Source organism: Rhinoderma darwinii, chromosome 5 (genome assembly GCF_050947455.1).
Source record: "Rhinoderma darwinii isolate aRhiDar2 chromosome 5, aRhiDar2.hap1, whole genome shotgun sequence".
Classification (NCBI taxonomy): domain Eukaryota; kingdom Metazoa; phylum Chordata; class Amphibia; order Anura; family Rhinodermatidae; genus Rhinoderma; species Rhinoderma darwinii.
The window spans coordinates 241,177,480-241,194,657 of NC_134691.1; the positions used below are offsets into that span (position 1 = coordinate 241,177,480).

A 17,178-nucleotide genomic window follows, 5' to 3' on the forward strand; every position below is an offset into this window, starting at 1 on the left:
TCTTTCAACGAACTTATCAGTAATTATGGTTTTCTTTTTCAATATTCTGTATCTTCACTACAGATACATTTGGCTCTAATGAATTGGCCTTTTGGTATACCTTTAAATGTTTGGGGGGCTTGAGCACTTTCTCGTCTCAATAAATTATTCCTATCTGTTGGTTTATAAAACAAAGTTGTCATCAGGTGATTTTTTATTGTTTTTTTAATTTTAACATCAAGATAGCTAGATATATAGATAGATAGATAGATAGCTGCCCTGGGTGACTTTAATTCATTTAATGCTGGTTCCTACCATCCCCAAGTATATGTAGGCTTAGTCCCAGTTCTGGGTGTATGTGCAGCGTAGGTTCCCAGCTCATAGAGGTTGCCTTGTCGTGGCAGGTGGGCTCACACAATTTGATCAAAATGTGCGCTAAGAACCTTCCTATTGTAAATAGATTTAGCAGTATTGTATATTTATTTATATTTAGAGGCTTAGGTGGCATTAGTGTTCGCAGTGTGCTGTTGCCATTTTCTTGTGTGCTAGATAAGATAGATTGATAGATAGATAAATAGATAGATAGATAAACAGACAAATGGATCCAGCAGCACCGGTATAGTGTGGGTGCAAGCCCTAGGGAGTAGACCAAGATCCCAATTCTATACAATGCAACAAATAGGCAGCACTCCGTTGTATTTCAGGTGAAAAAAAGTGGGTACTTTATTGTCCCGTGTGTGTGCAACGTTTCAGCTCCTTCCTCTGGAGCCTTTCTTTGACAAACCAAAGACAAACCTACAAGCCCAGGGAGAGCCGACTGTGCCAACAGTGCGACCAGGAGGCCATGGAGGATGAGTCCCACTTCCTGCTACACTGCTCCAAATACTCAGCAGTGAGGGACACTCACTTCAGGAGACTCTGTGATCTTTTACCGGACTTCAGCTCCATGGAAGAGGAAGAGAAACTATATATCCTGCTGGGTGAAGAGGAAAACACAGTGGGCATAGCGGCACAATATGTCACTGCATGCCATAGACTGAGAGAGACATGATATGCCATGGACTTGTATAACCCCGACGATGATAGATAGATAGATAGATAGATAGATAGATAGATAGATAGATAGATAGATAGATAGATAGATAGATAGATAGATAGATAGATAGATAGATAGATAGATATGCGATAGATAGATAGATAGATAGATAGATAGATAGATGATAGATAGATAGATAGATAGATAGATAGATAGATAGATAGATAGATAGATAGATAGATAGATAGATAGATAGATAGATAGATAGATAGATAGATAGATAGATAGATAAAGTCCAAATACAATGTCAGCCGCACAGCCTTGTGAATCATGGATGGGTGCCGACCTGCCCAGGTCAGGGCTAACAGACTTGCTGTAGTAGAATCCAAAAATCAGGCAGCACTCCAAGGTATAAGCAAAGTAGAAAAAGGTGCTTTATTGGTCCATACACACACACACACACACACGTCGTTTCAGCTCAACACTGGAGCCTTTCTCAAGTGAGTTGAGCTGAAACAACGTGTGTGTATGGACCAATAAAGCAGATAGATAGATAGACAGACAGACAGACAGACAGACAGACAGATAGATAGATAGGCAGGCAGGCAGGCAGACAGACAGATAGATAGATAGATAGATAGATAGATAGATAGATAGATAGATAGATAGATAGATAGATAGATAGATAGATAGATAGATAGATAGATAGATAGAAAGGTGCAGTGAGTTAAAATCTATCTATTCACCTCTGAGCATACCGTGGGTGTAGCCGAAAGCGGCGTCCGGGCAGCGCAGGTATACTATACTATAACTTGAATAGATATAGATATTAATTTCAGGATGACCGAGCGCTACTATTCCACGCATGCGCGTACGAGCAACTTAGGCATGCTTTCCATAATCCATAATGGCCTCTATGTCCTCATTCCCTTACGGCGCATGCGCCGTACCGTTCTGTTACCCTTAGTTGGATTAACTTCCGGACATGCGCACCTGCGCTGCCCGGACGCCGCTTTCGGCTACACCCACGGTATGCTCAGAGGTGAATAGATAGATTTTAACTCACTGCACCTTTGCACTAATCACCTTGTTGTGATGATTTTTATATTTTACTTGTCTGTATGTATAAATACAAACTTCTGTATATGTATCCAGCTTTTGTATCAATAATCACGTATATGTATTGCAACTTGCACAGTCCATTATGTACAAACGTCTGCATTTTCATTGATTACTGTTAAACAGCACTTACAGCTTTTTTCCCCTTTTTTCTTTTTCTAACCATGTCTTTACCTACAGACACCATTGGTACTTTGGAACCTGATGTTTTTTCATACTCTGAGGGCGACGTCGAGCAGATCCTGTTGGGACTACAGGGAGATGTGGGATTTTTGACTACACCATCTAGCACAGATCTCAAGCGCAAACTTGAAAATGAATCCAAGAGAGCCATCTCACTACAGCTTCACCTAGCCACCCTTGGGGAATACTACAGACAGAAGTGGATTCCCAGAGGTATGCGGTCTAACCTGAGATAGATAGATAGATAGATAGATAGATAGATAGATAGATAGATAGATAGATAGATAGATAGATAGATAGATAGATAGATAGATAGATAGATAGATAGATAGATAGATATGCGATAGATAGATAGATAGATAGATAGATAGATAGATAGATAGATAGATAGATAGATAGATAGATAGATAGATAGATAGATAGATAGATAGATAGATAGATAGATAGATAGATGATAGATAGATAGATAGATAGATAGATAGATAGATAGATAGATAGATAGATAGATAGATAGATAGATAGATAGATAGATAGATAGATAAAGTCCAAATACAATGTCAGCCGCACAGCCTTGTGAATCATGGATGGGTGCCGACCTGCCCAGGTCAGGGCTAACAGACTTGCTGTAGTAGAATCCAAAAATCAGGCAGCACTCCAAGGTATAAGCAAAGTAGAAAAAGGTGCTTTATTGGTCCATACACACACACACACACACATCGTTTCAGCTCAACACTGGAGCCTTTCTCAAGTGAGTTGAGCTGAAACAACGTGTGTGTATGGACCAATAAAGCAGATAGATAGACAGACAGACAGACAGACAGATAGATAGGCAGGCAGGCAGGCAGACAGACAGACAGACAGACAGACAGACAGACAGACAGACAGACAGACAGACAGATAGATAGATAGATAGATAGATAGATAGATAGATAGATAGATAGATAGATAGATAGATAGATAGATAGATAGATAGAAAGGTGCAGTGAGTTAAAATCTATCTATTCACCTCTGAGCATACCGTGGGTGTAGCCGAAAGCGGCGTCCGGGCAGCGCAGGTATACTATACTACAACTTGAATAGATATAGATATTAATTTCAGGATGACCGAGCGCTACTATTCCACGCATGCGCGTACGAGCAACTTAGGCATGCTTTCCATAATCCATAATGGCCTCTATGTCCTCATTCCCTTACGGCGCATGCGCCGTACCGTTCTGTTACCCTTAGTTGGATTAACTTCCGGACATGCGCACCTGCGCTGCCCGGACGCCGCTTTTGGCTACACCCTCGGTATGCTCAGAGGTGAATAGATAGATTTTAACTCACTGCACCTTTGCACTAATCACCTTGTTGTGATGATTTTTATATTTTACTTGTCTGTATGTATAAATACAAACTTCTGTATATGTATCCAGCTTTTGTATCAATAATCACGTATATGTATTGCAACTTGCACAGTCCATTATGTACAAACGTCTGCATTTTCATTGATTACTGTTAAACAGCACTTACAGCTTTTTTCCCCTTTTTTCTTTTTCTAACCATGTCTTTACCTACAGACACCATTGGTACTTTGGAACCTGATGTTTTTTCATACTCTGAGGGCGACGTCGAGCAGATCCTGTTGGGACTACAGGGAGATGTGGGATTTTTGACTACACCATCTAGCACAGATCTCAAGCGCAAACTTGAAAATGAATCCAAGAGAGCCATCTCACTACAGCTTCACCTAGCCACCCTTGGGGAATACTACAGACAGAAGCGGATTCCCAGAGGTATGCGGTCTAACCTGAGGCCTAACCTTTTTTCTCAAAATATCTTCTTTTGCAATCGCTTCAGACAACTGTCCAATAAATATGCTTTGGACGTTATCCTACTTAATCTAGAATTTTTACAACAAGAAATTGTGACAGTTGAATCCAACATACAAGTTACTGATACTGCTCTTAAGTCTACTATTTCCAGTGACGACTATGACAAATTTTCACACAACCTTACATCCACGATATCAAGGATTAAAAACGAACAGGAGGAGATCAAGAGGAGTAAATGGAATAGAGACTCTAATGACTATCTGAAAGGTCAGGTGTACAATTGGCAGAACCCTGACGAATATAGAGACAACACTGTCTCTAAAGACAATAGAAAAAGGAAGAAAATGGGTCCATCAGCCAGGACCAAGTCAGATGACACATCGGCCTCTTTTTTAGGGGCAACCCCTGGCCCTTCTACACCAACCAGAAGCGCACCAGAAGAGGGGGAAGACGCCATCGTTGGCACACAGGTTCACAGAATGAACAGATGAAAACCCTCAACAGTGAGAGGAGCGATGTCCCTGAGGAAACGATAGTCGTAAACATTTCATCCAAGATACTATCTGAATCTCATCTTTCTCTCTTGAACAAAGGTTTATCATTCTGTCCCTCATCGCATGTTGATTGGTTTAAGGTTGAGACTGATATGTTTCGTTTTTTTAGGTCTATCAAATTGAAGTGGTGGTTCTCTGGACAACCTGCAAGTAAGATACAATCTAAAACTGAATTATATTTAAAAAAATATGGTCTTTCTAAAAGTAGTTCATTTATGCCCCCTACCAATATGCCAGTTATTGACGCCTTTATTTCTGCTGTCAAACATGACCTGGGAGTACTTAAATCTACACCAGGTGATTTTGGATTCTCACATCCCAATCTCACAAAGAGTGAACTAATGGCCCTACATGAACTCTCTCATGACAAAAATATTACCATTAAGCCCGCTGATAAGGGTGGGGCAGTGGTAGTCATGGATACTTCCATGCATCTTAAAGAAATCAATAGACAACTCAGTGACTACACCACCTATAAACAGATTAACTATGACCCCAAATTTGAAATCTCCCGAGAAATAAAAAACATTATCGAGGAGGCACTCACAGGAGGTATTATTGATGATGATCTAGCTCAATATTTAGTTATTGTCCAGCCAAGAACCCCTGTTCTTTATGTACTCCCCAAGATCCATAAATCACTTACTGATCCACCGGGCAGACCAATTGTCTCTGGTTCAGATTCCATTTTTTGTCACATTGCCATCTTCCTAGACAAAGTACTTAGAGTATACGCACTTGAAGCAGAATCATTCATTAGAGATACGTCCGACTTTCTTTGTAAGTTACGCAATGGCACCTTACCATCAGATACCTGTATTACACTGGTATCCTTTGATGTTACCAGCTTATACACAGTCATTGATCACACCAAGGGCGCCTTAGTAGTTCAGAATTTTCTTAAAACTTCCGACTACACCTCTGAATGTCCAAAATTTGTGCTACAATTACTGAATGTCATTTTAAGGCATAACTATTTTCTTTTCTGTGACAATTTTTTCTACCAAATACAGGGGACAGCAATGGGGTCCAATATGGCACCAACTTACGCCAACATGTACATGCGTTTCATCGAAGAAACACTGATCTATACATTCTCACATTTCTTACATGTCTTTACATGGTGGCGCTATATTGATGATGTCTTTTTACTTTGGACAGGTAACCTGACAGAACTGCAGGATTTCTACACATACATTAACGAGATTGATGAGACTGTCAAATTCACCATGGTGTATTCTGACACCAAAATACAATTTTTAGATGTACTGATCACATTGGAAGGGCAGAACTTTATTACCGAACTCTACACTAAGCCCACTGATTGCAACAACTTACTTGAATTTCACAGCAACCACCCTAGAAAAATGGTAAGGAGTTTACCCATTAGTCAACTCATGCGAGTTAAAAGAATTGTGAGTGACACTGAGACATCCCAACGATCCATTGATACCATGATCAACAAATTCAAAACACGTGGTTATCCACGGCGTTTACTTAAAGAACATCGCCAGAAAATTCAACATGTAGAGAGAGACACACTTCTCACACAACAGACACCCAAGAACAGACAGGAACGTATACAGTTCATTTCCACATACTCTGATGAGAGTGGACAAATAGCTGATATCATCCGCCGCCATTGGCCAATGCTAGGTAACTGTCTTCAAAATATACCTAAATTCACTAATCCCCCATTATTCTCATATTGTAGGCCTACAAATCTGAGGGACACACTTGTAAAGGCTGATCTGGGCCCACAGAGAGTGAGTAGACAAACATTCCTCAAACAACTCAAACTAGGATGTTTTCCATGCCTGAAATGCGTTAATTGCAGACTCATCAATAAGGGCCCGACTCTTGTACATCCCACCACCAATAAGAGTTATGACATTCGACATTTTCTATGTTCTCCAGTGTCCCTGTAACCTTCTCTATGTCGGTGAAACTACACTTGATCTTAAGACCAGACTCAACCAACACAGGTACAATATCAGGAAAAAGAAGCTAGATTTACCCATGTCCAAACATTTCTCTGACATGGGACACAATGAGAATCAACTCAGGTTTTGGATACTTGACCACATCCCTCCTCTTAGAAGAGGGGGTAACAGGTCCAAACTGCTTAAAATACGTGAGCTCCAATGGATAAACAGACTCAACTCCCTTAAACCACATGGCTTAAATGTAGACTTTGCCTTAGGTGGATTGGTCTAGACTCCTCACTTCCCCTGGGGTCCCCATGGGCTCCACACTTGAGGTCGCCCTCAGTTTTTATGATTTTTATGACTTTTCTTTTTCTTATGATATGCTAACACTATTCTTTTTATTTTTTTGCAGATGATCCACACTTCGTATCTATCACCTCTATGATACCCTATTGGTGTTTTATATGTTCTTTCTTTATATCTACTTTTGGGTAATTGGATATATTTACTTATGTATACCGCTCCTATAATTGGTCTCCTGACAGGAACCTGCATTTGATGTCCATTATATGTCACAACTTTGAAATGTCATATGCCACCCTTGTCCCCTCGTTATACACATTTGTGTGGTCCCCACCACACTACCCTTAGGGAGCTATATGGATGTCCCACCAGCCGAAGAGCAAGCTAACGCATGCTCTGGTCGCTGGTACTCCGTATTTTAGAGCTTGGATTATGACCATCCTTGATGGCCACTTTATCCTTTCTCCTCTCCCAAAACCCTCCTAAGTGTATGAGGTCACACGGCTACCTGACTATTACGAGTGTAGAGATACACTCGTACTACTAGTGCATAAATGTATGGATACATCCTTGCATGTTGTTCCCTTCAGTTTAACAGATATTATTCCATACTATACTATAACTTGAATCGATATAGATATTAATATCAGGATGACCGAGTGCTACTATCCCACGCATGCGCGTACGAGCAACTTAGGCATGCTTTCCATAATCCAAAATGGCCTCTATGTCCTCATTCCCTTACGGCGCATGCGCCGTACCGTTCTGTTACCCTTAGTTGGATTAACTTCCGGACATGCACACCTGCGCTGCCCGGACGCCGCTTTCGGCTACACCCACGGTATGCTCAGAGGTGAATAGATAGATTTTAACTCACTGCACCTTTGCACTAATCACCTTGTTGTGATGATTTTTATATTTTACTTGTCTGTATGTATAAATACAAACTTCTGTATATGTATCCAGCTTTTGTATCAATAATCACGTATATGTATTGCAACTTGCACAGTCCATTATGTACAAACGTCTGCATTTTCATTGATTACTGTTAAACAGCACTTATGTTTGAAACCTGTTATATGGTGTGAACTCACACTAGTCATTTGCTTGAGAAAGGCTCCAGTGGACGGAGCTGAAACGTCGCACGGGCAATAAAGTACCCATTTTTTCACTTAAACCTTGGAGTTGCTGCTCATTTTTCGATTTGTATGTACTTGGAACTTGGTCTGTTCCTCAGAGCTTGCACCCACACGCTGCCAGTGCTGCCTGACTTTGTATATACCTAGATACTGACCTTTTTGGCTTGCACAGCTTTTTTCCCCTTTTTTCTTTTTCTAACCATGTCTTTACCTACAGACACCATTGGTACTTTGGAACCTGATGTTTTTTCATACTCTGAGGGCGACGTCGAGCAGATCCTGTTGGGACTACAGGGAGATGTGGGATTTTTGACTACACCATCTAGCACAGATCTCAAGCGCAAACTTGAAAATGAATCCAAGAGAGCCATCTCACTACAGCTTCACCTAGCCACCCTTGGGGAATACTACAGACAGAAGCGGATTCCCAGAGGTATACGGTCTAACCTGAGGCCTAACCTTTTTTCTCAAAATATCTTCTTTTGCAATCGCTTCAGACAACTGTCCAATAAATATGCTTTGGACGTTATCCTACTTAATCTAGAATTTTTACAACAAGAAATTGTGACAGTTGAATCCAACATACAAGTTACTGATACTGCTCTTAAGTCTACTATTTCCAGTGACGACTATGACAAATTTTCACACAACCTTACATCCACGATATCAAGGATTAAAAACGAACAGGAGGAGATCAAGAGGAGTAAATAGAATAGAGACTCTAATGACTATCTGAAAGGTCAGGTGTACAATTGGCAGAACCCTGACGAATATAGAGACAACACTGTCTCTAAAGACAATAGAAGAAGGAAGAAAATGGGTCCATCAGCCAGGACCAAGTCAGATGACACATCGGCCTCTTTTTTAGGGGCAACCCCTGGCCCTTCTACACCAACCAGAAGCGCACCAGAAGAGGGGGAAGACGCCATCGTTGGCACACAGGTTCACTGAATGAACAGATGAAAACCCTCAACAGTGAGAGGAGCGATGTCCCTGAGGAAACGATAGTCGTAAACATTTCATCCAAGATACTATCTGAATCTCATCTTTCTCTCTTGAACAAAGGTTTATCATTCTGTCCCTCATCGCATGTTGATTGGTTTAAGGTTGAGACTGATATGTTTAGTTTTTTTAGGTCTATCAAATTGAAGTGGTGGTTCTCTGGACAACCTGCAAGTAAGATACAATCTAAAACTGAATTATATTTAAAAAAATATGTTCTTTCTAAAAGTAGTTCATTTATGCCCCCTACCAATATGCCAGTTATTGACGCCTTTATTTCTGCTGTCAAACATGACCTGGGAGTACTTAAATCTACACCAGGTGATTTTGGATTCTCACATCCCAATCTCACAAAGAGTGAATGGCCCTACATGAACTCTCTCATGACAAAAATATTATCATTAAGCCCGCTGATAAGGGTGGGGCAGTGGTAGTCATGGATACTTCCATGCATCTTAAAGAAATCAATAGACAACTCAGTGACTACACCACCTATAAACAGATTAACTATGACCCCAAATTTGAAATCTCCCGAGAAATAAAAAACATTATCGAGGAGGCACTCACAGGAGGTATTATTGATGATGATCTAGCTCAATATTTAGTTATTGACCAGCCAAGAACCCCTGTTCTTTATGTACTCCCCAAGATCCATAAATCACTTACTGATCCACCGGGCAGACCAATTGTCTCTGGTTCAGATTCCATTTTTTGTCACATTGCCATCTTCCTAGACAAAGTACTTAGAGTATACGCACTTGAAGCAGAGTCATTCATTAGAGATACGTCCGACTTTCTTTGTAAGTTACGCAATGGCACCTTACCATCAGATACCTGTATTACACTGGTATCCTTTGATGTTACCAGCTTATACACAGTCATTGATCACACCAAGGGCGCCTTAGTAGTTCAGAATTTTCTTAAAACTTCCGACTACACCTCTGAATGTCCAAAATTTGTGCTACAATTACTGAATGTCATTTTAAGGCATAACTATTTTCTTTTCTGTGACAATTTTTTCTACCAAATACAGGGGACAGCAATGGGGTCCAATATGGCACCAACTTACGCCAACATGTACATGCGTTTCATCGAAGAAACACTGATCTATACATCCTCACATTTCTTACATGTCTTTACATGGTGGCGCTATATTGATGATGTCTTTTTACTTTGGACAGGTAACCTGACAGAACTGCAGGATTTCTACACATACATTAACGAGATTGATGAGACTGTCAAATTCACCATGGTGTATTCTGACACCAAAATACAATTTTTAGATGTACTGATCACATTGGAAGGGCAGAACTTTATTGCCGAACTCTACACTAAGCCCACTGATTGCAACAACTTACTTGAATTTCACAGCAACCACCCTAGAAAAATGGTAAGGAGTTTACCCATTAGTCAACTCATGCGAGTTAAAAGAATTGTGAGTGACACTGAGACATCCCAACGATCCATTGATACCATGATCAACAAATTCAAAACACGTGGTTTTCCACGGCGTTTACTTAAAGAACATCGCCAGAAAACTCAACATGTAGAGAGACACACTTCTCACACAACAGACACCCAAGAACAGACAGGAACGTATACAGTTCATTTCCACATACTCTGATGAGAGTGGACAAATAGCTGATATCATCCGCCGCCATTGGCCAATGCTAGGTAACTGTCTTCAAAATATACCTAAATTCACTAATCCCCCATTATTCTCATATTGTAGGCCTACAAATCTGAGGGACAAACTTGTAAAGGCTGATCTGGGCCCACAGAGAGTGAGTAGACAAACATTCCTCAAACAACTCAAACTAGGATGTTTCCCATGCCTGAAATGCGTTAATTGCAGACTCATCAATAAGGGCCCGACTCTTGTACATCCCACCACCAATAAGAGTTATGACATTCGACATTTTCTATGTTCTCCAGTGTCCCTGTAACCTTCTCTATGTCGGTGAAACTACACTTGATCTTAAGACCAGACTCAACCAACACAGGTACAATATCAGGAAAAAGAAGCTAGATTTACCCATGTCCAAACATTTCTCTGACATGGGACACAATGAGAATCAACTCAGGTTTTGGATACTTGACCACATCCCTCCTCTTAGAAGAGGGGGTAACAGGTCCAAACTGCTTAAAATACGTGAGCTCCAATGGATAAACAGACTCAACTCCCTTAAACCACATGGCTTAAATGTAGACTTTGCCTTAGGTGGATTGGTCTAGACTCCTCACTTCCCCTGGGGTCCCCATGGGCTCCACACTTGAGGTCGCCCTCAGTTTTTATGATTTTTATGACTTTTCTTTTTCTTATGATATGCTAACACTATTCTTTTTATTTTTTTTGCAGATGATCCACACTTCGTATCTATCACCTCTATGATACCCTATTGGTGTTTTATATGTTCTTTCTTTATATCTACTTTTGGGTAATTGGATATATTTACTTATGTATACCGCTCCTATAATTGGTCTCCTGACAGGAACCTGCATTTGATGTCCATTATATGTCACAACTTTGAAATGTCATATGCCACCCTTGTCCCCTCGTTATACACTTTTGTGTGGTCCCCACCACACTACCCTTAGGGAGCTATATGGATGTCCCACCAGCCGAAGAGCAAGCTAACGCACGCTCTGGTCGCTGGTACTCCGTATTTTAGAGCTTGGATTATGACCATCCTTGATGGCCACTTTATCCTTTCTCCTCTCCCAAAACCCTCCTAAGTGTATGAGGTCACACGGCTACCTGACTATTACGAGTGTAGAGATACACTCGTACTACTAGTGCATAAATGTATGGTACATCCTTGCATGTTGTTCCCTTCAGTTTAACAGATATTATTCCATACTATACTATAACTTGAATCGATATAGATATTAATATCAGGATGACCGAGTGCTACTATCCCACGCATGCGTGTACGAGCAACTTAGGCATGCTTTCCATAATCCAAAATGGCCTCTATGTCCTCATTCCCTTACGGCGCATGCGCCGTACCGTTCTGTTACCCTTAGTTGGATTAACTTCCGGACATGCGCACCTGCGCTGCCCGGACGCCGCTTTCGGCCACACCCACGGTATGCTCAGAGGTGAATAGATAGATTTTAACTCACTGCACCTTTGCACTAATCACCTTGTTGTGATGATTTTTATATTTTACTTGTCTGTATGTATAAATACAAACTTCTGTATATGTATCCAGCTTTTGTATCAATAATCACGTATATGTATTGCAATTTGTACAGTCCATTATGTACAAACGTCTGCATTTTCATTGATTACTGTTAAACAGCACTTATGTTTGAAACCTGTTATATGGTGTGAACTCACACTAGTCATTTGCTTGAGAAAGGCTCCAGTGGACGGAGCTGAAACGTCGCACGGGCAATAAAGTACCCATTTTTTCACTTAAACCTTGGAGTTGCTGCTCATTTTTCGATTTGTAGATAGATAGATAGATAGATAGATAGATAGATAGATAGATAGATAGATAGATAGATAGATAGATAGATAGATAGATAGATAGATAGATAGATAGATAGATAGAAAGATAGATATGCGATAGATAGATAGATAGATAGATAGATAGATAGATAGATAGATAGATAGATAGATAGATAGATAGATAGATAGATAATAGATAGATAGATAGATAGATAGATAGATAGATAGATAGATAGATAGATAGATAGATAGATAGATATGCGATAGATAGATAGATAGATAGATAGATAGATAGATAGATAGATAGATAGATAGATAGATAGATAGATAGATAGATAGATAGATAGATTGGTCTCTGGACAGAGCTCCGTGATGTTAGCTGTCTGGAGACAGCTGTATCACGGAGCTCAATGCCGCCACAGAGCGGAAAAAAGTATAACTCTGCAGGACGTTCTAGACCGGCCCTGCAGAGTTAATTGCGGAACTCCCGGAACTTTATAGTCTATGGGCAAGAGGTTAACCCCTTCCCGACATCCGTTGTATATATATGGCGCTGCTGGGCAGGGCTTCCCGCAAAGCGCTGTACCATTACGTCGCGGTGATAGTGCAGGCTCACGAGCTGAACCCGTAACATCACCACCAGGTGACAGCTGTATGTTACAGCTGGCACCCTGAGGTATCGGCCAGGACCGGAGCTAGCATCTGATCCGGCTGATTAACCCTTTAGATGCTGCGTTCAATAGAGATCGCAGCATGTAAGGAGTTTTTAGCCACCGGCACCCCAGCAACATGATCACTGGGTTGCCGGTGGCTGCAAAGGTGATCGGAGGCCTAATATTTACCTCCCGGTCTGCAAGCAACGGAAGCCTCCTATGACACGCTCATCGGCGGGGCCTAAAAGGCTTCCGGTACCATCAGCAAGATGGCGCTGGCTCAGAAGCTGAGGCTGCGTCATCAGCAGTGGGTATCCGCTGTATGTTACAGTGAACACCCCGATGTATCGGCAGGAACCAGAGCTAGCTCCGATTCCTGCCATTAACCCCTTCGATGCAGCTATCCGATGCGATCACTGCATCAAAGTGGTTTGTAGAAAATCGGCGGCCTGCCACGCGATGGCAAGACTGGCGACTGCTACTATGGCAACAGGAGGCCTAACAATGGCCTCCTGTCTGCCATTACGGAAGCCAATTATGCCCCAACGGAGCCGGAGCCTGATCGGCTTGCTGTCAGTGAATAACTGACAGTTCTAACATTGCAATACATAGGTAGTGCAATGTATTAGAACATCAATGAAACAATTGGACCTTCATGTCCCCTAGTGGGACAAAAGAAAAGTGTAAAAAAAAAAGTGTAAAATATGCAAAAATAAAAGTTGTAAAAATAAAATAAAAGTTTCAAATAATAACATAAAACACAATCACCCTTTTTCCCTTATCAAGTCCTTTATTATTGAAAAATAATAATAAAACCATACGTATTTGGTATCGCCGTGTCCGTGAACTATAAAAATATTATGTTATTTATCCCACACAGTGAACGCCGTAAAAAACAACCTAAGAAACAGTGCCAGAATTGCTTTTTTTTTGGGTCACTTTGTCTTCCAAAAATTGAAATAAAAAGTGATCAAAAAGTCGCATGTATCCAAAAATGGTACCTATAAAAACTATAGCTCGTCTCGCAAAAAACAAGCCCTCTTACAGCTCCGTCTATGAAAAATTAAAAAGTTATGGCTCTTACAACTTGGCGACAGAAAAAATATATTCTCTTTACAAAAGTAATTTTGTTGTGCAAAAAGTTGTAAAACATAAAAATGTGCTATAAATTAGGTATCGCCAGAATCGTACTGACCAGCAGAATAAAGTTATCATGTAATTTATAACGCGTGGTGAACGCTGTATAAAAAACCCCTAAAAAAATCTATGCCAGAAATGCTGTTTTTTTATTACCTTGCCTCCCAAAAAAAGCATAGCAAGTGATAAAAAAGTCGCACGTACCCCAAAATGGTACCAATAATAACGACAGCTCGTCCCGCAAAAAACAGTCCTCATATAACTACGTCTATGAAAAAATAAAATAAATTAAGGCTTCAAAAAGTCAGGAAAGAAAAATATACAGTTGTGCCGGCCCGAGGGGAACATTTTTTCTGTTTCAAGTGGCGATTTATCAAGGCCCTAAAATTAGGGAACCAGGAAGGGGAGAGTCCAAACATATCTGCTGGAAGCGAGGGCGCCCGTATTATACCAGGACAACACTTTCCCAGCAAAATTCCCCAAACTGCAAAGGTGCGGAGTGTGGACCAAATGGGAAATAAGTAAGGACACCATTTATCAGTGTGACACCGACCTGTGCAGAAAGGATTGCTCCACAGCGTAACAAATATTTATGGATTATTTTATTGTTTACCCCATTATTATACCACCTGACTATGCCCCTGATGTACTCTACCCAGCTTACATATGCCCCACATTATAAACTGAAATACCAGTAATACTCAAACAAAATTACTACCATGCAAAATCCACGCTCAAAAAGCTAAATGGCGCTCCTTCCCTTCTGAGCCCTACAGCGTGCCCAAATAGCAGTTTACTTCCACATATATGGCACCGCCATACCCGGAAGAACCCTTTTAACAATTTTTGGGGTGTGTGTCTACAGTGACATAAGCTGGGCACAACATATTTCCCTCTGAAATGTCACATCTAGGGAAAAATTAAAATTTTTACTTTGCACCATCCGCAGCGCAATCATTTATGGAAAAGACCTGTGGGGTGAAAATGCTCACTACACCCCTTAATAAGTGCCTTGAGGAGTGTAGTTTCCAAAATGGGGTCATTACTCTGTGGTTTCTTTTATTATTTCACCTCAGAGCCTCTGCAATTGTGAACCAATACTTTATATGTCGCCAAATTAGGCCTCAATTTCGCATGGTACTCTTTCACTCCTGAGCCCTGTCGATAGTCCAGGCAAAAGATTAGGGCCACATGTAGGGTGTTTCTAAAACCAGGAAACACAGCATAATAATTAGAGAGCTGTCTTGTTATGGTGGCAGAAGCTGGGCACCACACATTGGCATATCTATGGAAAAAATACCATTCTCACTCTGCAACATCGAGTGCACATTAATTTCTGCAAAACACCTGTGGGGTTAAAATGCTCACTGCACCCCTATGTGAATACCTTGAGGCGTGTAGTTTATAAAATGGGGTCACTTCTGGGAGTTTCCACTGTTTTGGTCCCACAGGGGCTTTGCAAATACGACATAGCGACCAGAAACCAATCCAGCAAAATCTGGACTCCAAAAGCCAAATGGCGCTCCTTCCCTCCTGAGCCCTGCTGTGTGCCCAAATAGCAGTTTATGACCACATATCAGGTATTGCCATACTCAGGAGAAATTGCTTTACAAATGTTGTGGTTCTTTTTTTCCTTTATTTATTGAGAAAATGAAAACATTTTAGCTAAATCTACGTCTTATTGAAGAAAAAGGATTTTATTTATTTTCACTGCCCAATCCTAATAAAATCCATGAAACATCTGTGGGGTCAAAATGCTCACTACACCCCTAGGTGAATACCTTGAGGGCTGTAGTTTCCAAAATGGGGTCACTTGTGGGGGGTTTACACTGTTTTAGTCCCACAGGGGCTTTGCAAATGCGACACAGCGCCCAGAAACCAATCCAGTAAAATCTGCACTCCAAAGGCCAAATGGCACTCCTTCCCTTCTGAGCCCTACTGTGTGCCCAAACAGCAGTTTATGACCACATATTGGGTATTGCCGTACTCAGGATAAATTCATTTACAAACGTGTGGTTTTTTTTTCTTTATTTATTGAGAAAATTAAAAATTTTGAGCTAAAGCTACGTCTTGGAATAAAGAAAAAGGATTTTTTTTTAATTTTTACTGCCCAATCCTAATAAAATCTATGAAACATCTGTGGGGTCAAAATGCTTGCTACACCCATAGATTAATTCCTCAAGGGGTGTAGTTTCCAAAATGGGGTCACATGTGGGAGGTTTCCACTGTTTTGTCCCTTCGGGGGCTTTGCAAATGCAACATGGCTTCCGCAAACCATTCCTGCTAAATTTGAGCTTTTTTCCTTTAGTCCTTGTGGAAATGAGAAAAAATTAGCTAAACCTAAATTTTCTTTGAAAGAATGTAGATTTTAATTTTCACAGCCTACTTCCAATAATTTCTGCAAAAAATCTGTGAGGTCAAAATACTCACTATACCCCTAGATAATTTCCTTGAAGGGGTCTAGTTTTTCAAATGGGGTCACTTTTGGGGGATTTCTACTGTTTTGGCACCGCAAGAGCCCTTCAAACCTGACATGGTGCCTAAAATATTTTCTAATAAAAAGGAGGCCCCAAAATCCACTAGGTGCTCCTTTGCTTCTGAGGCCGGTGCTTCAGTCCATTAGCACACTAGGGCCACATGTGGGATATTTCTAAAAACTGCAGAATCTGGGCAATAGATATTGAGTTGCGTTTCTCTGGTAAAACTTTCTGTGTTACAAAAAAAATAGATGAAAAATGCATTTCTGCAAAAAAAATTTCACATCTACGTTTGATTAATTCCGGTGAAACGTCTAAAGGTTTAAGAAATGTTCTAAATGCTGATTTGAATACTTTGAGGGGTGAAGTTTTTAAAATGAGGTGACTTATTCAGGGT

The 17,178-nt window shown here is 40.7% G+C and overlaps 2 protein-coding genes across 7 annotated transcripts in view; one reads left to right on the forward strand and one right to left on the reverse strand.

Annotated features, from left to right (window-relative positions):
- Positions 1-8,176, forward strand: part of LOC142652871 (uncharacterized) — a 29,059-nt gene extending 20,883 nt beyond the window's left edge. For 2 of the 6 annotated variants that reach the window (XM_075828546.1, XM_075828549.1), the window contains exons 2-4: positions 2,315-2,530; positions 3,877-4,092; positions 4,795-8,176. In XM_075828546.1, coding sequence (XP_075684661.1) covers positions 4,901-6,613 — 1,713 coding nt within the window. In that variant the 5' untranslated portion in view covers positions 2,315-2,530; positions 3,877-4,092; positions 4,795-4,900 and the 3' untranslated portion in view covers positions 6,614-8,176. Of the gene's footprint in view, positions 1-2,314; positions 2,531-3,876 lie in introns of all 6 variants that reach the window. The other 4 variants (XM_075828545.1, XM_075828548.1, XM_075828550.1 and 1 more) reach the window with 3 other exon arrangements.
- RAMP3 (receptor activity modifying protein 3) overlaps positions 1-17,178 on the reverse strand; it is a 483,921-nt gene that overhangs the window by 166,859 nt on the left and 299,884 nt on the right. The window lies entirely within an intron of this gene.